The sequence below is a fragment of the Bombus affinis genome, chromosome 10 (genome assembly GCF_024516045.1).
Source record: "Bombus affinis isolate iyBomAffi1 chromosome 10, iyBomAffi1.2, whole genome shotgun sequence".
Taxonomy (NCBI): Eukaryota; Metazoa; Arthropoda; class Insecta; order Hymenoptera; family Apidae; genus Bombus; species Bombus affinis.
Genome location: NC_066353.1, coordinates 14,166,421 through 14,191,076, shown reverse-complemented (window position 1 = coordinate 14,191,076; position 24,656 = coordinate 14,166,421). Strand labels below are relative to the sequence as shown.

The window sequence follows — 24,656 nt, the reverse complement described above, 5'->3', positions numbered from 1 at the left end:
TTTACCCGCTTTAATGAACGATGCATCTGTGCAGCATCGACGCCCGCGCCAGATTTATCGAAGTTTTCTCATGTTCTCGCATTAAAAACGGGTTAACACCGTTTCGTTCGAAAATATCGAACATTCCGTGCAAAGACGATTTTACGATTCTCTTTGTGCAAGGGATTCTTCATATATTCCTCTGTTGGGAAGTAAGTCCTTCGAGGACCGTACTTAGTCCCAGAATCCATCTATATTTTCGTCGGCATTGTTCGTTAAGGAGCACGAGGATGGATTCAACAAATGGTTATAACTGACAATAGATCCATAATAGAGGCAGCTGGAATCTCCGGGGCGGACGATATTCAGTGCTCCTCTGTTTGTGTCGTTGGCCCACAGTGCATACTTCCAGAGCATTTTGAGCACCTAGGAAGAGCTTCGTTGCAATCAATACGATGCGTTGTATTTGCTAAACGGATTGGAGACTCTATATATTTTCCTAAACAGCGGGAATGAGGTATGTTGGAATATGAACAATGCTATGTAAAATATAGAACGCTACGATAATTATCCGAGCATATTTTCAACAAAATTTTTTTGATAAAACGTATTATCCATAACAATTTATCCTTACATCCGTACTTTTTCTCTCGTTCTCTTCCTTTGTTTCTCTTTCATTTTTACTCAATGCAGACATTCCTAGAAGATATTCAGCCACGTTCATTCCAAGCTTCGCATATTCACGGCTCTTCGGTCATGCTATAATCTCAAGCATTCAGTCCAAACATTCTTCTCCCTCATCTTTAACGCTCTAGACTACCAATAAGCAGATTCTTGAAACATAACTATTCATGTAATAATTTGAGAAAAAAATAGTGAACGATTCTAAAATCTTCGGGTCAATGGATCGCGCGGATTCTTTTATCTTCCGTGGTCTACATTTCGTCCTCATTTTTAAAGATCTTAGACGAATTTGTACGATACGTTGTAACACAAAGTAGATTTTTATTTCGCGGTAAACCGTACGGCTGTGATAATACCGAATATTCCAGCTGACGCTTGACATACTTCCGGACACACTACTATAAAAATGTATATCGTGCACTGTGCTTATTGTTGAATAGGGAGTGCTGATTGCTTTTTTCTGAGCTGAACAAATTACTAGCAGAGTTTCGAACTCGAGCGATCAAACTGTCTACCGAAGTTCCACCTCTGTTAGCGGAAGCTTGGAGACACATGAATGCAATTTAAAATAGAACAGTATGCTGCGCGCACTAAAAAATATGCTGAAAAATTTAATTTATTCAACGTAGAATATTTTTATGCATTTTATAATTATTTTTAACCAGGTTTTCTTTTAATTTTATGTATAAATATCGTTATCCCTGTAGAACGTATCTGCTATCAAACAAAGATCCAGTAATTTAATGTATAATGTTTTTATGTATTTTATAGTCAATTTTAAATACGTCTCTTTGTAGTTTCGTGCACGTTACCTTTGTTTAATATTCTTTTTATTTTTATTTTATTTTCTTCTTCTTCTACAGAGTTTTTGGCATCGAATTTTACGCCAGCGGTACGTACTTTTAAAGTAGAATGTTATAAAATTCCATTATTATTTATCAAAAAGCGATTCCATCCTTTGCTTATAGAATTCCATAGCCCTGTACCGGCAAAAAATCTGATATGCGCATACGTTGTGTACGCTTTTAAATTTTCAACTCAATAAACCAACCGGTACATTCATAATTTACGCACGAGAAATTGTGTTTTCTCCTTTAATTCTCGATTCATCGATCGGAAAAAGTGGTTCTTGATAAAACAGTCCATGAATAGGTATGTTTTTCCCAAGCATCGATGGAGACAGATAAAGCTCGAATACGAACCTGTAACTTAACGCGGCCTGTTGGCCATCAATACCCTTCGCGTGAATGGCCCCTCTGCGGAACAGCATCGACATTATTAGCCATCAACCTACGAAATATTGCTTCGTGGTTCGCGTTTTTTTTTCCCCTTTTTTTCCCCTCTATTCTACGTAATTACGCAATAAACAAAGGTCAAGCGTTACCCTCTAACAGCAAAATACGCTCCCGCAAAAGATTATGAATTATTTGAAAAGGTATTCTATACAATCGCACGTTTTTTCGTGTTATCTTTGTACATGTAGACGAGTATGCTCTTTATTCATAGTAGCTCTGCTCGCGTATATGACACGCTATGAGTTTATTGGCTACAAAATGGCACCAAATGCAATGAATTGAACGGTGAATGTAATAGATGGATGCGTTACGCTTTGACAAATAAAAGTTGATATATCTTTTACACGTATACGCACTATCGCTTATAATTATCCAAAAACTGGTCGATTTATTTTTTCTCAATTATTTTGTCAATTAATTTTTATTGCTACATATGTATCGATGGGATTTATTACGGATGACTATTTTATACTACGGAGTATAGTACATCAGAGTACAGAATTCGTTTTGTGAAGGCTAAAAATAAAGACAAATGGAAAAATTGAAAGGGAATAACTGCATTTTAAATACGCGATACGACGCGACGGTATAAAATTTGTTACAATAAATATCGAGTTATTGCTTTGTCAACAGCTATCGTGTTTTTCCAGTTTCCATTTTATCGTGCGTCGTTTCAAGGAATCAATTCGATGACGTTCGCACAGCCGCTTCGAACACGCCTAAAACATGTTAAACTGTCATTCGAAACTTTCCCTTTTCCTTTTATTTTTCTTTTTTAATGGAATAAAATCTAATTGTGTAACTCGAAAGCGATTGACTGCAATTTTAACTTGCTAATCGATTTTTGTAATCATTTTTCGAAACACATATTTCGCTGATTTTTACTATTATCAAAATGTCAGCGTATCTTCGGAATTTTTCTCACAGAACGACAAATATTGAATTCTATTCGCCACATAACTTCATCCGTAAGTTTACTGGCACATCCTCACGAGGTTCTCGCTAGTGTAAGAACTTTTATGAATAGAGGGGATGTAGGTTTGTTAAATCCGAACTTCCGTTCGAAACTAAAATTTGTGGCGAATGATTAAAGCAGAATAATAATTCACCGGAGTAATGATACTAATAAAACGATTGTACGAATTTTTAAATGTTTAAATGTACTGCCACATAACATTTATCACGGTTTAATTTAAAGCTTGAAGAGTATAAAAGGCGAGTTTTAACTGTGATAATGAACGAGTGAATGAATTTTTTTGTTAAGCATTGTTTGTCTTGCAGTTTTTTAATTATATTTCTTCTTTTATTTAATTTAATTATAAGAAAGACCTTTCTTTCGCAAATTTCCTTCTTTTTCTTTTAACATAGCAATAATACATTGCAAGTAAAATGTATCGTTTGGGTTAACCACACAGGTAATATTGCTTTTTAGAGGTGCAAATTAAATTTCGAGGTGTTAAAAAACATTTGCTTCTCTGTGCTCATCTTTCTTGTTAGAATTCTTGATTAAATAAGGATATTGGACTTTGTTGTGCTTAAACTACATAGAATTTAAATACAATATTTGATTCGCAAAAATGATAAAATAAGCAATTTATTTAATGTGTACTATTATATGACACTTGTCTATTATTTAGGATAATATATTGGTTCAAACAAAAACTTTTGTGTTTCCTGCATTTTCGTATCACTCTACCTTCGACAAATATAGTTTGATATTTGAAGTTTTAAAATTGTATAGCCATTAAATAACAGAAAGTGGATACTTTGAAGTTACCACGCCTAATAATTATAATTAGTATTCCTGCCTAGTTTCTGTATATAGCGAATGAAACACATGTACACAAATTCCGTGAAATTTTCAACGTTTAAAAAACACTTTTATCGAAACGATTTTTCTTTATCACTCTTACTTATTTTTATGGTTGCGCACTTATTAGTATGTTTACTGGTATTTCCCATGAAACAACACACGAGAAACGGCACACGTACAATGTTATTAACATTAACGATGCGATATCGTAATAGCGTCGAATATCGAATACTCATGACCGTTGTTTCAAACTGTAGTTCGTGAATTTCTCGAAAACGAGATGTCCCAGTGAAACCAGACTGGTTTCCGACTGCACAATCGATCGTATTTACGAGGATGCAGCAACTTCGCCAATTGCTGATACGAGGTACGACGACTAATGAAATTTATGCGGCTGGATATTACTCAAATTAGAAGTGTTCGCGAATTTTGCTTATCGCAAATTGAAAGTAAATTGGAGAATCTACCGAATAAATTTGCACATATATGTACCCATGTGTAATTTATCGAGACATATTTTCCTTATACTATCTCGTTCGTCGCGTACCACAGCGTTTTAAATTAATATTTAGAATTCCAACGAATGGAAATTTCTAATACAATCTCAAGGAAGTTTATAGCATATATTGGGTTGTCCGAAAAGTTTCTTTCGTTTTATAGGATGATAATAGATGAACAGCAATTTCTGTTTTATATTATTTTTTGAATTAAGTATGATCCATTTTGTTATATTTCTATTATTATGTTCGTGCATAATTCAATAAACTAATATAAAACAAAAAAACATTGTGCGTTTATTATTTCCTTATAAAACGAAAGAAACTTTTCGGACAACCTAATACATTCATTGTAGAACGAAACAGGTAATCTCACGAATAAAATCTTACTATTTATCCGTATCAAAAGAACACCTACGCCGGTATTTTAAAAATACTTTATCAAATGAGATTCGAAGACAAGCAGCGGAGGATTAGTGATTTCTATAGGCTTCTAAAAGTGATCAATCCGTTTAAATACCGCGTCGATTAAGCGTACTCGTTGACAAGGAGCAGCCGTGCCTCCAGCTAACTTCGATCAAGTGCACTCATTGCTGAAACGAACAGTCGACTGAAATCGGAGATGTAAAGCGTTCCAGGATAATTGTCGCCGGAAGGAGGCGAGCTTGTATCGGTGTGAAATTGAATCACGATATTGGGTAGCGGCTCGAATTCTTTGCTTCGTTAAATCATGACCAAGGTATGAATTAGAATAGTATGTAAATCACGACAAGATGAAAAGTCGAATCGAATTCTTGCGATTTTTATGTCGTTGATAACCAGATCAATTATCCGGTTATTGTCGCGCTTTTCGTATATTTCTGACGAGGACTCGAGATTGCTACGATATTACTTATTTATCCTCAATTCAATTAACTTATATATCTTAGTTTTTATCCTTTTTAATGGTGCAAGGAGTGCAGTGGATGGTTCAAGATTGTTTAAAGAATTATTGAAATTTATAATTTCCCAAGTATCCATTTCTAAGCAAACTAATGCTTCATTAGGATACTGGTATTTTAAGTTTAGCGTTTTTTAAATATTGTTTCGTAACGAAGTTCCAATATCTTCTCGGCAGAGAATTTCTTACAACAGTTAGTTCAAATTTGTAGTTAGAAGAGTTATTGGAGTTTGTAAGTTCATTGATAAAATACTCTTTATACAATCATGCATCATTAGAACATCAATATGTAGAATTTAATATGATTTATTAACCCCCCTTTCCTAGTACTACGACATACTAAATCAAATTTATTTATTATTATTTCACTCGACAAATTTTTCTCAAAGATAACGTTTTTTATTTACCAATAACTGTATATAGTGATTCTATACGCATAACTAAAAATAGTAAAAACGGTTTCCAAGAAGGATTACTAATAACGGATCGATTCGTATTCAGTTGACAAGTACACGGTCCAAATAGAGTTGTAAAAGTGTCGCAACCCCTGCAGTTGCAAACACTGTCAACCCTTTCGATATTTTCCCCGCGATCGTTGGAAGGAAGAGAGCGTCGCGAGGGTGCCGAACAGGCAACCAGTTAGCAGCTGCGAGAATCGAATATTTATCGATAAACGAGGCCCGTCGATGCGGAAGATGAAAGTGTCAGCGAAACTGTTTACGCGGGAACGCTGTAAAAAATGCTCCAACAGGGAGAGACGAGACCCAGTGAGATATTGATTTATAGATAAAACGCGAAACGAGGACACATGGTTTATATTCGTGTAAAGATAGAAACCTTTTCCGGAATTCGTAGTGAAATCGTCGTCGAGAAATCGTGTGAATGATCATGCTTTGACTACGCAATACACAACTACACCCGCCGATTTTACGAGCTTCCGTTTTATTGTATAAAAGCTCTTGCGGATCTTTACCATTTTTACATGCCACCAATAAAACCACGCGTTTGTGACAATTTTTCCTGTGTTAGAATTGTGTCCCAGAGGAAGTCTCGAGTGTATTAATCGACATAATCATCGTAGATATCATCGTAACGCAGATTTCTTTTCGCTTTGTTCGGTCACGGTCGATTCTCAAGAATCAAGGTCAGGTGTCGTAAAATGTAATTTCTATAGGTTTTCAGAGAATTTCGTTTTTTGGCGATTACTGGTAATATCTCGATCATTTAGTATCTCGATTACATATACAACTATAATTACTTGCATCTTTTGAGTGGCTGATAATATTCACATAATTCTAATTTATTCTAATTTATTTAGTTTGTATATCTTTAAATGCAGAAGAGCTTAATGGTCTGTATAATATGAACTTATTGCGATGCTATGTAGTATAACAATATATTTTCCCAAGTTTGCGTTTAGCATGTCGATACCCATTGGTATCGATTTATTTAATACGTTTCGAATTATCTACACTTAATCCAACTGAAGCAGATTTATTTGGCCATTTTAATTGTCTCGTCTGGTACAGTGATAAATTGCAATTTTTATAAACTGGCTGGTGATTTCATACCGTCATAAAAATTACCGGATTAACGAATGTTTCGAATAAAACAGATTCATTGGAGATTAATAGCGATTATATGTTATTATTGAATATTATTATACAGTATTCGTTTCCTCGTGACAAAGTTTAATCGAAATATAAATCAGCAAATACTTATAACGTTCTGATATGAACCGGCAGATTTTCTTACCTCTTTTTATTTTGATTTCGCTAATCTCCGTTATTCGCGATATTAAATTAAAATATTTTATATATATATTATTTATTAAATAAGAATGTAATTATTAAATAACCGACGACGTCATATTGAGAAAAGCTGTACGTCGTAAGTGCAGGCAACGATACAAATCGTGACCTGAGTCTTTTAAGATTGCACGAACATTCGGTAGGAAAGTAGAACGAATGGCGTTTAAACAGCCGCGCTTCCAGATTTTCAAGTTGCCTTAGTCGAGAGTTTCAAGAGAACAAGAGTTTCCCGGTTATGGTGCTTCATTTCCAGCTGAGTTAAATATACAGCATTGGAAATGCTGTTACTTCGCCGGCCAGTCTTCTTCGCTACGACCAGATAATTACTTGTACGGGCAATGATAATTTAAACGGCCCTACTCAAAGCAAAGCGCGGAAGTCGACAACGAACGGTTACGCGAATTCACGCTGCCCCGGTATTTACATCTCGAGGAACGGTTATACAAGAAATTATCGTACGCCCTGCAACCAGACGGACATGCACATTCGAACAAAGTAAAGCTTGCAAATGAAATCTCCCTGATGTTAGCAACCGTGTGCTGACTTAGCAAGTATGTATTGCATCAGCGGCCTCATAGAGATAATTCGCAACGGGTTGCCAACTACTTTGGCAACAAGTCGGCGAAATCGAATTGTAAGTCGGTGTTAATGTTAATTTTCATCTAAATTCGTTACCATCCTCCTGACATCCCTGTTCGTGTTCGAAATCATTTTACGGAATATTTGATCGCTCTTCGTATTAACAGCAACTATTTAACTATATTATAGGAACAATTTGATTTCTTGATACTCTCGCGATTCTCCGACGTTAAATCCATCAGGTGGTTAATAAATAATAAATAAATGATCTAATATTATTTTTCCAGTTTTAAATGAGGAAGCAACTGAGAGATATTCTGATCGCACAAGCATTTGTATCGATAGATTTGTAAAACGTTTTAACCGATCCATTGAGGAAGATGCATTGATTTAATAGACATGCAGTCGGTATCGAAAAATCGCGAATGTCGAGCGTCACAGCACAATATTCACTCAATAAAAATTCCTATGTAAAAAGATTCTTCGATCCTATTTAATTTTTATTTTATTTTAGAACCTCGTTAGGTCACGAATTCTTTATTAAAAATTTTCCTGCCGAACTCTTTACAGAAAATTATTAATTACTCTTCAAGGTATTCTTTACATTGGCTCGCAAGCATTAACTGACCTCCTTTTAAAGGCTGTCATGAAATAATCACGTTAGTGCGGCTTGATTAAGCCCGTTTTTTGCCTTCGAGCCGAGTGTTCCTCTCGCAGAGGACGACATCTAACCATTTACTGATGACAGAGTCGGGGTAACGAACCCTTATCTTTTTTATATCCTGCCTTTAACGTTGTCCTCCCTTTCCGATAATCTTAGTTAGTAAAAGTGACTAAGGTTTCCTAGCAACCAGGAGAAAACTTTGCATTTCAAATGTAATATCGACTATAGTCAATGTATAGAAAAAGCAATAACGTACTAAGCGGTGATCGAATCGATTTTTCATTTTCTTCTGAAAATACACTCTTAAGCAGATACTTATCGTTACGTGGCTTATAAATATTCCTAGGTTGAACATTTTCTAGCAAGATACCCTTAAAAGTCATTAATAATTTTATTAACAGTATCGTTTTCACAAGATTTTTCATCACTTCTAGCGCAGAGATTCATTAAATTTTATCACGCATTTCACGAGCTTCAAGACGGTTATCCTAGCGAATTTTTTAAACGGATATTACGAATTTTAATTTAATGTCTGGAGATGAAAATTTATCGTGGAGGGAAACTACATTCGAATTCGTGTTCTATCAACTCGTGCTCCGGTTTGATACTTTCAGAGAGTAAAATAATTATTTGACGCGCGTTTCCACGAGAGCGAGTCGCTAGCTTAATTAATCGTTGTTACATTACATCGAGAATAGTTTTCCCTTTTTCTCTTGCTTTTCGTTTTCGAAAATCTACGACTCGACATAATTCTTTTCCCTCTTCAAGATATACAGCGGGCAAAAGGAACGAAACAAGGGAAAAAAGGAAAAGAAACTCCTGCAAACAGTTTGCTCCGTATTTAAGCGTCTTTGACCGGTTTTTCGTGTGTTTTTATTGGGCACACATTGGTAAACAGCGCAAAAGAATATCACAAAGCCGAGATTCGACCCAGTGATCTTGATGGCGTGTGTCTGGAAATGGCAAGGCGTTCTTTCGCTTTTTACTTTTGATGCTCCGCTGCTATTTCGTCCTCCTGTCGTTCGACACTATACGCTATGCCGTTTCAAAGGCACCAGGCATTTCCCGTGGCTTAGATAGTCGCCCGTTGCTTTGCCCAATTTCCAATATCGTGAGTCTTGTGATTAACTTTACATCTGTCTCTGAACTGGCGACCGAGAGAAACTTATCATTCATCATTTCTTCCCGATATCGCAACGCATGATTAGTCACAGTTTAAGTTTCGTCTCTTTCCGTAGATCCTCCCTCCTTCGTGGACTACAGTTCGAAGATTTTGTTTTATCGAAAAGACGCGAAAGAATGTTCCGCAAAGCGAAGAAGCGAAAATTAACCTCTTCTTAGCGTTAATTTTACCGTATTAATAGAGAGAAATGTGGAAGATACGATTGAATATTTTTCCTCTTGATATTATTTGCAGAAGTATACTACTTGCGTTATATACAAATTTTGTTGCTATTTGTAATGGCTTTTGAGAGAAGTGTTTTTGAAACTTTGTACGGGTTACTTTGCTGCGAGAAGTTTTTCAGGGACGTACTTCTTTTCAAACTTCTCCGTATGAAGAGTCTTTCACATCACGTAGAAAGAAAACTTTCAAACCCGTTTTAATAAAGCAAATGATGACATAATTTAAAAGCCCTTAGCGAAAGCCCTCTTAAATTTCTATCTCCTCTCGAAGATAATTCAGTTAATTAACCACGCTTCTATTTGATACCAGTTTAACTTGGTAGAACGTGACGTCTTTTTTTCTATACAAAGGCAACCGAGTCCCAGACGATACACGATCGTCAATCGAGTCGTGCTCGCCAAAGCAAATATCAATCTTAGAAGTTTCTTTTATCGTTTGTCCACGGCGTTCGATTTCCTCTCTCTAGCAAGATAGACAGAATCGGACGAAGCATCTAACAGTTTCCGCTTCTGTGCAGCTAGTTCTTTCCATCAATTTCACAGCGAATTTATTCGCATAATGCGAGTTAACGCTCTGGTCGACTGTTGCGTCCGACAAAGGAACTGTAGGAACTGCATAAATTTCTATTCGCCAAGTTAATTTCCCGTCTGGTTTCGGGCCAGCGGCGACGTTTAGTCAGCCGTTGGTTTTCGACTGGCCGAGACTCGAGAGAACACAACGCGTAAACTCGAAACCCGGTGTCGTTTACCCGGCGCACCAGCACGTCTGGAAGCGGCAGTTGCCTCGTTTTCAACGCTTGTCTCGTACTTCATCCTTCTGGTTTGCCAGAGACACGCCACTCTGCTTTCGGACCCGCGAAGTTTCACCGCGATATCGAAACGCCTTCTTAACGCTTCGACGACTACCATCCCGTTTTTCAACTTGTCGCATCCCCGTCCCATCGTTCGTTCCTCCCTCTGCTCTTTCATCCGCCACAGACGTCGCTATTTTGCTCTACGACCGGGAACGTTGAGCAGAGAAACGCCGCGCACACCCGGAACATCGAACGCTTCCATCGTTTGCTACGGCGACGGCGGCGGCGGCGGTGGCGCGACGTCCACTTAATCCCAGGGTCGAGACCGAGACACAAGAACGAGAGGAAGTTTCACGGTTGTTCGAACTCGTGCCTCCGTTTCTTCTTCGTTTCGCTGTTCCGGCTGCTGTTCGTGTTCGTGGTACTCAACTAGGGATATTAGAAAGTTTGCAGGCGCGTTACGCTCACCGGGTAGCTAACGGTGCCGCAGGAGAGCAGCTCGGATGGAAATTATATTCAACGTTTCTCATCGATCCTAGTGGTTTCGTGACGCTGGATCGTCAGGGGGAGGATCCGACGAGCATAGGAACCTGGATTGTCGAGTCTGGCTTGATAATCAGGATTACGCGGGACGGCTCGTGGCAACTCAGCCGGAATTTTTGGCGTCCCTTTGCCCCAGTTCCCACCTGATTTATGGAGTTACGATGAGCAAGTGACGAGTACGAAAGCTCGATCGCGTAAGATCATGGCGACTGCGCGAAAACGTTCGATCGTTACGGCGATTGTCAATCAGGAAGGTGTGTACGCCGTTTATTCGTTAGTACAGGTTAGGTTGTTCAAGCGATTACAGAGATGAATGGCTCGAATGGAAATGCAGCTCGAGTGACAAAATTATTAATTTGAGAATACAGTATGCTTCGAGGCGCTACTTGTAAACTATTATTACTACACAATTAGTAAATATATATCTATCTTTTTACACGTGTTGTAATCGTTTTAATCGTTTTAATGAAAAACACGAAGATGAGAAAATATATGTAATATTAATACTAGAATTATATATTCGAACGATAATGATGTTTTGAAGGATCCATTAAGATACTACATTGATATTTCACCGAAAGTTTATTTGTATTATTTATGAGAAACATCCTGCAAGATAATGAGAGTTTTGAAACTTAATAAAATATATAGAAATCTTAGCTCTATCCTCATGAACGTAATACCGAGAGAAAGTTTGGAAGGTGTGTCTCGAGCGAATGTTGGTTACGCGGACGTACATTTGCCTAGGTCAGATTACTACTGCAATTGAGCTCAACATATATCCAAGAATATCCATTCCGTCCTGAAATGGTATGGAAGGTTTCGTAGGAGTACAATGAAAAGTCTAGTTTCATAAATGCTTTAACTATACTATAAAGCGAATTATTTTGTGACCTAGTTTTTGATGCATTTAAAAGGAGCAAGAGACACGTACGTGGTGCATTTAGAAATGGTTTGAGTAATTCTATTTTTTAAAGTTGTTGTTCTTCAATATCGAGAAATATCGGATCGATCGCCGCGATAGAATCAACTTGCAGTGTTTGATTTAGCGTCCAATTAGAGATTTAATCGCGTTAAGTTTTCATTCTAGTCAGCCAGTACCTACACAGATACGTAATTGGCCGACGCTCGAAAGCATAGTTAAGGGATCAACACGCGTACGAAGTAATCTCTTTGATGAGTAGCATTGTGCAATAGATAAACAATGCTCTAACTTTTTATACTTAAATGGAATATGCCCTATGAACTGAAATCAACTGAATTCTAGATACTTGTTATATAATACGATATAATATAAGATCCTTATTTATGAAGAAGAATTTTCTCAGATTTAAGATATTGCCATTTCCTCCCTCTGAATCCCTTGGTTTTACTAGAAAGCACTTGAAATATTTCACTTTTCAACAGCAGCAGTCGAAAATCGTAGTGTTTAAGCTAAAAAATTGGTGAACATGTATTCCATTGGAAACATTCGTGTTTCCAAAACTTTCCATCCTGTACATTTACGAGACTACGAGCACTTTAACCCACCGTTTGGAGTTTGGTCGGCGAAGCGGTACCGAGGAGACTGCAAACTGCGGTACGACGCATTTCTCAAGCGTCGGGGAAATTAATGCCGAGGCATTGCTGCCTCCTTTTGATCCGATAGGTACCGTGGGTACTCGAAACGCGAGCAAATGGTAGGAAACAAGACCAACTCTGTGCACTGCCGCCGGTAAAATGTCGAGGATTTAAAAGTTCTTCGAGAGGCCGAGTAGCGCGCGTCACTTTCGGTGGGAAAAGGCTCGTTCCACAGCTAAACAACGGGAAATGCACCGTCCATTCTTTTCTTCCTTTCTTCTTTATTCTTCTACTCCCTCTGTTCCGTCTGTTTTCCTGCACACGGACTTTCCAGCTTCTTTCTCACCCGACTACCGATGCCAGCGAAGGTTGGGAACGAATCGCAAATAGTTCGATTTTCGACCAGACGGCCGAGACAAAAGGAAACTTCGCGAGAACGCGGTTGTTGACAGACTCGAGTGGAAAGAGAAATCCATACACATCGATATCGATCGATTCTTCGTCCATAGTACTCCTTCTCGCCTTTCTCACCGATTGGTTTCCACCAGGAGGAGACGAATCTTTCCAAACGATATTCGAATATCGCTCTACTTTACGTTCACTTTGTAATTTTTTTAGTCGATGCCTATGCTGACGTGAATGCAGTTCGTAGGTTTCTTTTCGCACGACAAGAGGAGGAATTTAATGAAAACTGGCGTGCAAAATCTGTGAATGGATCACAACCGTACAATCTGTAAGTCGCGAGTTCATATTTCTACCGCTATTGATTTCCTTTGAATAATGAATTTCGCTATTAAAGAGCATTTTATCGCGTAGAATTTAAAGTGAAATGTTCTGTTGTTTGTTTCCTGAATCACTTCCAGCGAAGAATGTTTCTGATAATTGATATCGAAATAATATCGAAATGGCATTCAATCGGTCGTAATAGACTGAGAATAATTCTACCTGTAAATGGAGATGTGAATATGGATGGACGCTCGATTGAATTGTAGCAATTTTTATAGACTATTCCATGTTCCAGCAATAAGTGAAATATTTTTAAGTATCACGCGTTTTCATCTTTCGCTAATTTCCACGTTAAATAATTCGACATATGACAAGTAAAATTTTTATCAAAGGTATCCCATTCGTCTCGTCAGGAAACAGCGATGAATTTTTCATATAATGAAATTCATTCGCAGTCGATCGTTAATTAAATCGCCAATGTTTGTCCAATGTACGATATTATCGCTTTGAAACTCCAAAACCCCTCTCGTGGAAACCTTTCAAACTCTGTCCTTATAATAAATCATCGGTTTCGATCGATCGACCGGCGAGGTAGCGTGGTGCATTAAAATCAGTCGTCGAACGTCGAACGACGAATCTCGCGCTTTGAGAGATTAGACTTCTACGAACGATCGCGTAGCGAGCTGTTTCGCGCAGATGACTTCTTCCTTCCTGCGCCGTATTCGCGGATGCGGAAGTAAATTCAAAGTTGGTGAACTTCGGATATGAAGTATGCAGGCAAAATGATTCCGAGGGAAACTGTGTCGCCGGATCCGAGCGCACATGCTGTGGAGAACTTTCGATATAGGGTGCATTGTAAACGATAGCGGAAGGATTCCGTGCCAGAAGCGTCGCAGCCCAAGAGCATGCGAAATTCGATGAACGTGCACGTTACCCGACCACGAGAAAAGTCAAACTCCAGATAAGTGTGCGACCGAATATATTCCATGTCCCGGTCCTAGCTTGTACGCTCAATTATTTCTTTGGCTACGTGAGATAATAACGAGGATGGCGATGACTTTTGTTTCGAGAAATTGCTTGGAAATTGGATATTTTGGAAAGATAGTTGCGATATTTGTGGCTGGACGTTACGGCAATAGAATTTGTCGAATAGCTTGGCTGTAGTTGTGAATGTGCGAATGAAGAGTATTTGGTATAGATCGATAGAGGTATAAACGTAGAGCGTTTGGAACGAATATTTGAGATTGTGATACGAGCATGTAAGTTTTTTGACAGATGTGATCGAATATTTTCTGGACGCGAAAGTATCGGATACGGTGAAAAAAATAGCGCAGTAAAGAGAGCGAAGGATATATTCGTAGCTTGCTCGAAGACTATCGTTTAATTTACAAAAAATGTTTCAAAATACGTGAAAGAAGGAACGTGTTCCAAAAGGGGCATAGTTTTATTCGAAGAAACGAGTATATTGCCGGAACATTCATAACCAACGATCTGAAAAGAAATTATACTCTAAGATTGCACATGCTCCTTTGACCGTATTATATTATATGTATTCTCGAGCGTCATTCAGAGTATGAAAAGATTTTATCTTGCTTCATGCAGAAAGGAAACGCCAGGAGTATATACACAGGTTTTTCACATACAAGAAGGACAGGAAGAAAATTCTTTCATAAGGAATGCGTTATAACGTTAGCAGATATGAGATTATGAAGACGAACACTGATTAACGTAGGAAGTTAGCGTAGGAAGGAAGACCGGGGTAATGTGTACGTGAAAGATGATTAGAAAACGTATATTAAGTAGGATAACGATGGACTTGATTAAAAAAGGCAGGAAGAGCGGTGATTGATGAAGAGCGGGAAAAAAATGGATACCAGTGAGAGGAAGCGGCGTTTTCCATAATTAGTTGGAAACTTGATTTGATGAGAAACGTGTATGTTGATATTCGATCCTGAAGTATTATTTAAAGCGATGGAACTTCACGATTCTCGTCTTTCACAAAGTATCGCTTATTTCAGGATATTCCGCATTACGTATTCTATCTTCTATTATAATTACTATACGGTATCCAGAAATTTTAAAATTTCTCTCTCGTATCACTTTCAATGGTTAAACACGCAAAACAATCAGCGCTCCAATTCACTCGCAACTGTTCACGGCAATCAAGTAAAATTGTCGATCTCACGGCGAAACGAAGAAGCGGGCCATAAATCGCATCCCTCGCGCCCAACCCTCCGATACAGTTGGGTGTTAATCGCAAGCTCACCTACTGACCGAGATGTTAAACATTTCCGCGCTGCGTGCATTCTAAACTGTTAATCACGCGTCCAGCCCAAAAGCACAATGTGAATTACATGTACCAGTATCTGACTCTCGTGTGCACCCCGTAGCCGTACTGTTGTCCCATGCATGCGCTAGCCGTCCCGAAATTATAGTCGGTAATTTTCCCTGGTAACGGCCGCCGAACGCGCTGCAACGCGCGCATCAAAAAGTGCTCGGCAATTTGCGACTTTCCGAGCACTCGCTCGAACAATTTACCGCCTGTGGGAATTTTTATTTCCGACGACACCCCTGGGCCACTTTTAAACGCGTTTCCACCTGCTCGATATAGAAAATTACTTCACATTTTCCTCGTTCGACCGTACCAGCCTAAACTATCACTCCACCCAGGCTGATTAAACAACAGGAAATTAACGCCAATCATTCTCCATCATTCCAGCTAATTATTCGCGAGTTATGAGTTCACACTGATTAATCTCGAATAATTTGTTCGTTAGAGGTTATTTCGCAGTCATGTAACGTTATAAAGTTTTTTTTTTCAAATCTATGCTTCTTTTCACTGGGTGTACACCTATAGATGCAGATATAATTTAAGTATAGTTGTGCAATGAAATATTTGTAGACAGAATAAGTCAGGAGTGCAATGGTGAGCTGCTGAGAGGAATGCGTGTTTCACTGGTACTGTACAAGTGTCTGCAGTAAAACTGTGAGCGCAGTAATTACAAAAGTACAGCACAGTAGATAGTAACAAGATAAAAAGGCACAGGATATACGAAAAAATAAAAAGTTCATATAGCTTCAAATACCAATAGTAACTGTACATATACTTTGTGGTCGATGAGTTCTATGTGTCCCGTTAGTAGTCTAAGAGTTAAATACCTCGAAATGGCTCGTGATCAGTCTTATTTAATCGTACGGTTTTATCTTTCGGCTCCTTCACCAGCTCGAAATCGCAGGATTCATCGACCCCTCTTGGCGTTTCCGAAGCCACGCGCTTCACGTCCATCCGTTTAAACCCTTTTACACCCCCGAAGTTTTAGCGTGTAATCCGGCTACGTTATCAGCGACACGCCGCTGCCAACTTGCACGAAACATCCTGTTAACTCTACGTAGCACGATAAATTTTTCCTGTTTCGTGCGGCCCGAACCGAGCGTATTCGGGTATATAACACACGCTGTGGTGAACCTGGCCACGGTCGGGCGATAACTGTATTTTAAAGTTACGAAAATATCACGAGGTTCGGACGTCTTTATTGGTTGGAAATAAATTTCGGAAAGTTCCCAAGGCTCGATATGAGAAAATATATACGTAATATAGTATACAAATATAATAGATTTTGCGGTGCGGAATGGAAAGGATTAGGTATTAACTTACGCGAGATACCCGTTGGAGCGTAAAATTTGTTGCAAATGATGCGACTTCATTGTTGGAGGACGTTATTCTGCGTGAAATGTTTGCTTTCGTGGAAAGTTGCTCTCCTCTAAAATATTTAATTCGTTCCCATTGTGAGACTCTGAATAAACGACGGGAGAATGGTCGTTGATGGCGCTTGAAAAAATTGTTCAAAAATTTGTTAAACGTAATTCCTCGGCGTTTTCCGTTACCTGCACGACAGAATTTGATAGCTACAGTACAGAATATTAAAGCCACAATATCCAGGAAATCTTTTTTACCTGGTTACGTAAAAAATAGGTTTAACGGAGAAGATTTTAAGCGTAACGAAAGGAGTCTATCCCTCTGTTAGCTCCAAAATACGTTAGCGAATTCGTTTAATTATATGGAAAAACGTGAAATGAATATGCATCTGGGAGATAGAGATCGTTATAAGCGAGTAATGAGGGAAGTTTTGGACACTTGAGTTGGAAAATATGGGGCGGTAAATTATGGAGACAGGGTAGTTGCGATATTTTCCAAATTTATTTTTATGAATTAAATATCCACATGTCTTATTATTTTTCCGTATTAGATAAATACATCAAAGTGCTTGCCTATCACGATACGACAGACAGCGCTATCACTATTTTCACGAGCTTTCAGTTCTCTCGAAGCGTTCCATAAAGCCAGAAACAAAATATCCGGAAGCTCAAGTTTCCAGACAGCTCGACACTTGATGTCTCGTCATATTGAAAAGTGTCGAACCGCACATACGCGAAAATAATCGCGTTTCACCGGTAAAAAAAACCTCTCGTAGTATCAACCGGAAATTCAGCGCCGTGACAATCGAGCAACGATGCGCTCGTAAAACCGAACGTCCGTATTCCCATTCGAATTATTAACCATGAATTCATCTGTACGGGCACGAGCGGCGTGTACACGCATCCTGTAACGCATACACACACGCGTGCAGATATTATCTGGCTTATTGCACAGATGGACGAATACGTTTGTTTTCAAATCGATCTGTTAATTACACGTTTATCTTCTCGTATTTTATCCGACAGAGAATCGCGACACGACTGCGTTTCGACACGATGCAACCGTGGTTGTCTAGCTACGGCAACCTGTTACTATTCGGGCGAATTTTACGGCTTTTAGCCCCGCTAAGTTTCAAGGGGGAGACCTCTTTCGTGTCCGCTAGACCATCGAGTGACGGGCCCTTGTTCGTCATGGGAAATTACGTTCGCCTGTCACTCCATGTTCTCATAACGTTTAGCTTGGAGAAAAGGAGGATGTAACAGGGAATCAGGCTATACTGGGTGGCAGACAGGAGAGGGAGATATATTCTCGACCATAGTTTTGAGGGAATGATGCGAGGGAGAGTGGTCGTGCACTTGTAAGCCGCAGTCGGGACGCGAGTGACGCGTTTTATTACGGATGAATGACATTTGAATTGTTGCTAGAAAGATTTGTTTTCTCTTGTTTATCTGCGGAACCAATGGATTTACTTAGAAATTGAGAGCATCGTTGTACGGTGATTTATTGGTATATTCTTGTCTGGAATATATGTGCAATGATCGAGTATCAGAATATTTGTATTCTACGTGTTTATACCTCCTGTATGAAAATCTGTCGAACAAATGTTCTCTGATTATTTAATTACGTGACGATTACATAAAATATATAAGTATATTTTACACGTCGTTAATGTGATCAATCAGAGGAAATGAATATTCATGAGAACGTAGATATGTAAGAGAACTTGCTTGCATCCTACAATGATATAATATAATTTACTTAATAGCTTTTACATATCCATATGCATAGAATGATTTTTAGTGTTTTAATAAATTATACAGTTAATAATGTTTTAATGTACTTGTATGTGTCGTTTGTATAGATCGGTTACGGATTTGCTCGGGCGTTCTAAAAAATATTCGATTGTACGCGATAGCTGGAATAGTTTAGAGAGGTTAAAGAGTTTTTAGAAAGTACAAAGTGAAATATGCATTTTGTCAATTTAGGATAGGCTCTATCATTGTAATCTCCACAGAGAAAAATCTTTCGTTTTATTTGTTTGATTCGATACCCTGTATTAAATTCTATCAAACGCTATTCACCCAGCTTCGAAATTATTTACAGTCGAAGCTTTACACTTTCACAGAATGGCCGAAGTTTTTAATAACCGTGTGCCAATTCTCTCACATTTTTTTTCGGAGTGAAAAAATCTCATTTTTTGTTGTTAAATCCATACATTTAGGCATTAGTTGTCCATAGAGTTAATCTTTTATCTTGCAGCTTAGTTAGAAGGATACATTGAAATTACTCATACCGCCAAAAATTAATGGAAATGGTAAGACAATTAATTTTCTACGATATGCGTTCGTACAATTTTTAGTTTAGTTAGTTTAGTTTTATTCTTCCATTTTCCGGGAATTATACGTGCTTCCGCGTCGTTGCAATTATCTTAATTCATGAAACGACTCACGCTTCTCTAGTCTCGCGTTACGATCGGTTAATACATATTTCGCTGTCCTTGTCCTATATACCTGATCACCCGTGTTATTATTAGTAAGATGCACTCGCGTTATGTCTTCATTGATATTGTTATCTCGGGTACGCGATTCACGTTTAACGGCATCTCTACTTCCAAAGTTTCAATTCCTCGTGTCTAACCGGCCAAGGACAGTTAAAGATTCGCTCGTGAAACGATGCTGTTGTTTGACAACTTTTATTGCTGCTGCCAGGCGACGTTCGAGTTTTCGTTATGCTTTGACAATAAAGTTTCATATCATGTCCCGTATCTTTCTCAAACGTCCCGTTTCTCAAAACGTGCTATCTTTGTTTTTTATTCCCCAAAATTTACTAAGCTCTATTTCGATGAATTATCGTTCGAATATATTTATATCCTGATATTGTAATATCTCTCTTCAAGAACTTCTTCCATTTATTTTAAATGTCAATATTTTACTATATCTTTTAGTCTATTGAGAAACTTGAATTCAGTGTAAAATTTGTATAACGATATTATCCACGATGATGCAAGTAACATTAAATTTGAACCCATTCACCGTTTAAAAAGGGAAAAATTTAATCATAGACGTCTAAAAAAAAAATAAATAAAAAAAAAATAAAAACGAAAGGAACATGAAAAGAAAAAGAAGAGAAACCATCAATCAGATTCGGAGAATTTATTGAACGATGTGTCCCCATTTTCTAATGTCACGGTTTCGGATTGCAAGTTGAAGTTAATGAGTTAATTCAACCTTTACCAGGAAGGATCAATCGGTAGATACACGTTTGAAGTCACCTTCGGTAAAGGGATTATAGCGCACAGAGAATGAATTCCACGGGAGTATCTGACAAAGAACGGGAGTTACAAAGTGGAATTTTCCGGGGAAGAACAAAGGCCATGGGTATATGAAAAGTACGCGCGGTCGAAAGAACCAGGAACGGATGCGAAAGTTTTCAGCGAAAAGTAACGAAACGAATATGTACATCTCTGAAAACGTGTTCTGTTCCGTCTAAACGCGGAGTTGTTTCAAAATGCTGTTGTATCGGGAGAAACGGGTGTAGCTTTGTGACTCGCTTGTAACCAGGAACAGATATGAATCTGCCATACTTTTACCTATAATGGAACGAAGAATCTACAGTTCGTGCTGAAACTGCGGGTAGGAAATCATTCCGAGGAATATACCCTATGTATGAATATTTGAAAAATATTGAATATCCACAGAAAATATGTAATGACAATGATATAATAGCAGAGATCTTAAAGTATAGCTCCATTGGCTTTATTTCATATCAATTGGTAACATTTGTTATGGAAAGCTCGAATTTTTCTATTAAAAGGCTGATTGATATACTGTTTTCATAAAGTATTACGCTGTCGTGGATTATCTATGCAATGTACATACAGTTTGTTCTGATGTATGAGCTATAATTATAGAAATCCAAAAAGTTTTTTATTTGGGAACAGCTTGTGAATACAAAGGCATGACAGAATGGGATAGGAACGTCTATTAAAATAAATTGAAAAAGACATTGGAATATTTATATGTCAAAGTTGAATTTTAGCATCGAACTGAATATTAAACTATCGAATTTTTGTCTTGCGGGTGTTTCACGTTTGTTCAAATATTCCATTTCAATTATAAATCCTTTAACATTCATAAAATTAGTTTCTCTTTGAAAGCCTGAATAACGAGGCTAATGTGAATATGTCGAAGGTATTATTAGCACGTGATTTTTTGGCACAGTTCGCCAGAGGAGATGTGACAAAATTAGATTTTTCCATTTCAGATGCATTCCAGGTCGAATATACCTTTTCACGTCGAAAACGTAAGCAAGCATCTATCGACTTTTACTCCTTGCCAAGCCACAAATTCGCGTTTCGTGTACTGTGTTCGTTCCAATCGAGATCGTCCTAATCCTAAACCAACAGCTGTGGTTGCTACTGAAATCGAACACTCAAAGAAACGAACGTGTTATCTCGTGTTCTCTGCTGAAAATATTGGTGCATCAACGATAATTTCGTAACCGTGAAATGGCTCGATGGTCAAGATTTCCTTCTGATTCTCTCAATCTCATTCCAAGTTCAATTTTCTTTCATACACTTCTGTTGTTTGTCCACTTTATATATTTGTTCCTTTTCTGGACTCTAACATAACAGATGTTCCTCTTTCCTGATAAACTGAGACTATTCTTGGACAACGTCCTCATTTCGAAAAGATTTCTACACTTTCAGGTCTAATAAAAGCGTAGCCTTCAAAATTGTGCATATAAAAATTAAATGTTATTCTATCGGACGTTCAATTTCATATCATTAAAATTTGCCATCTATTGTCTGAACTATTTATTTTTGAAGATTGTACAGTTTGTAACGAGCATCTGTTCGCGTGAAAAAATAATTTCTCCGTTACGGAGCTACTTCTCGCGAAATGTGTTCGAATCTTATCGATTGATTCGAGCGAACAACTCCAAAAGTTCTGTAAGAATGTTCAATGTTGCGTGAAATATGCAGATTGTGAAATTCATGGTGTCTACGTAGAAAAATCGGGTGAAGAAACGCGGCGATAAAGGAATAAGAGTTAGATGACAAATATCCATTTCGTTGGCCGCATCGTCCGGGCTATTTCCGTTCTCATCATGTCGTTTTACCAATGTTATCACTGGCTCTGGTATTTCTATTACCAAAGAGAAACATCGGAGGATCTTTGACGCCGTTCGTTCCTTTAATGACGTTCTTTAAATTCTTTCGTTTGTACGGCTTTTCAATTTTCTACTGACGCGAACATGGAAGCGTCGCCTCGAGTTTATTATGAAAGAGAAAAATTCGACCGATTTCATTGCACAAGAGTGCACGCGGAAATTGATAAACTATTTTTGTATCGTAAATGCTTCTTTCGAGCATGTCAAGCGAAAACTTGTCATGATCTTCGAAAGCGAATTTCTATGAATTCGAAAGGAAAAAGAAATTGAGAAACTGTCATTCTATCTATACGATTATAGATTTAAGATATTCTCGGAACGTTCAGTGTATAGTTTGTTCTTACATAATTCTAAATTGAAAAAAAGAACACTGAGTGAACTGTTCGTTTTTCCAAATTCATCGCTTTCGAAACGGACCTTATTCATTCGAAAATATTTTATATCTATCGTGATTCTTTCTTATAGTATAACGAAGTAATAGTATAAGAAAATAATTAAATAACGTTTAATGAAATAGATATCTTTGAATTTTACAGTGTTCGCTTTAAATATTACTAAATATCCTTAATTTTTCCTTCCGACTAAGTAGTCTCTTTCGTTCTTTCAATCTAACTGTTTCTTTCGTTTTATCCAGAGCCATCCTGCGAATTAGACTTCTGCAGCAAGGTAATAAATACGCTTACACGTCACGTAGTTACCTCTACAAAAGATTTGCATCCTCTGCTCGCGAATGCTTTGTACCACTGTTAACACGACATACCGCCACACCTTATCCCTCCCTCTCTACCCTCGAGCCATTTGCTCGATCTCTAGCGTAGTCAAATTTTTCTTCGCCACTTTTCACACGCTACTACTTTCCTCCGTAACTATTTTTTTTCTTATCTCCTCCGCAATTCCACTTGTCAAACTTTATCGCCAGCTCGTGTTTGACTATTGCGTTGCTCAATCGAATTACCACTTCATTCGATTCTCAAGGCGGTCGATTGCCCCGTTATTCCTTTTATTTGCCATCTTCTTTTTTTGCCGATGACTTGATGTTTTTCAGCTTGTGAGTTTTCCCACAACCACTTCTCGTCCCTTTGTCGATTCTTTGTGCCCGGGGGAATACTCTTCCCTCGATATCTTTGTTTGATGTACGTCTGTTTAATTGACGTGGTTTGTCTATCGGCTATTGCTTTCGCGTCTTTTTCTTTTTCTTTTTTGTCTCTTAGCTAACTTCCGATGGTTGAGTAAACTAACTTTTCATAGTATTTGGCAAAGGACAGCTTTTACGACATCTCTTTTTTATCTCTCGTGTTACCTTTGAAGTTCCGAATCAATAATTTCAAAGTTACTATTTTTCAAGTGAAGAAGTTGTTATAAAAGTCAATTATTTTCGAGTTTAATTTATGGAAGGATAGAATAGAATGTAAACATTGTATTTCGAGTTATATCGAAATTACGTACGTCAGGATTTTTTCGAAGATGATTCTTGACACGTCCACGCGGAGAAATTCATCGCGATATCTAAATCTGCTTCCGATTCTTCGTTCCGAAAATATTTCCTTGAAGTGGCAATAATTATAGCGATAATAATAACGAAAACATTTTTGCAGTTGTATTTACCATTTGGTATGTCTATTTTCCCAACTTTCGCGAATTTGTCAGTTTGGGCGAACTTAGCAAACATCCCCAGGAAAAACTCAGCGACAGCCGTCCAAAATCGTGGCAAACCACGCTCTCTACTTTCGCACTCTAATCTCGTGCACACGGTTCACATACTCTTCTCTCGAGTCTCCGATGCTCGAAACTTTATCACCCGCTATAGACGTTCGCACGAAATTCCCATTCTCAAGAGACGCTAAACTAATTTGGCTAATTCACATTCTTATTTGTCTTAATTTATATAGTTATAATAACTTTTGCACGTGTGCACGTTAGCAAATTAAAACAAACGTAGGAATATTACCAAACTTCTAGGAATATTCTCAATGATTAAGGAAGATCGTAAATTATCTGACCGCAAACTTTATTTCCTCAAGATTTGTCTACAAATGAAACCCGTAACCACATCAGATTCGAGAAACGGCTTCTTTCACCCTTGTCATTCGTCCTGTTGTCGTCTGATGGTCCTCTTCAGCTGGACGGTTTTCGTGCAGCGTTTCGAGCCTCCCATTCGTTCTTGTTCCAGACTAGTCTGGTCGAGCTGTCGCTAGACGCCCTTGCGTGTCTGCACTCAAATTAGAATCTCGAGGGTGTTCCTTCTGCTTGCATTGTGATATCAGCTGAACAAAGATAACGGTCGGATGATACGACTACGAGAGGGAATCTCCTTGTTACCTGTCGTTTCTGTTTTCGCGAGCTCTTCCGACTTTTTGCTCTCCTGTTTTATTCGCGCTAGTAACGCTGCATTATTAACAAAAACAAAGCTAGAGAGAAGAAGAAGAAGGAGGATCCCTCGCTCCTTTCAATTCTGCGCGCCTAAGGGACGCGTTATCTTTCATATTTCTTTCATCTTT

At 38.1% G+C, this 24,656-nt stretch overlaps 1 protein-coding gene across 2 annotated transcripts in view; it reads left to right on the top strand.

Annotated features, from left to right (window-relative positions):
- Window positions 1-24,656, top strand: part of LOC126920909 (alkaline phosphatase-like) — a 248,005-nt gene that overhangs the window by 85,066 nt on the left and 138,283 nt on the right. Inside the window, exon 2 of one of the 2 annotated variants that reach the window (XM_050731896.1) lies at window positions 22,793-22,824. The exons of the other annotated variant lie outside the window; for it this stretch is intronic. Coding sequence (XP_050587853.1) covers window positions 22,793-22,824 — 32 coding nt within the window. The remainder of the gene's footprint in view (window positions 1-22,792; window positions 22,825-24,656) is intronic. 2 annotated transcript variants of the gene reach the window in all.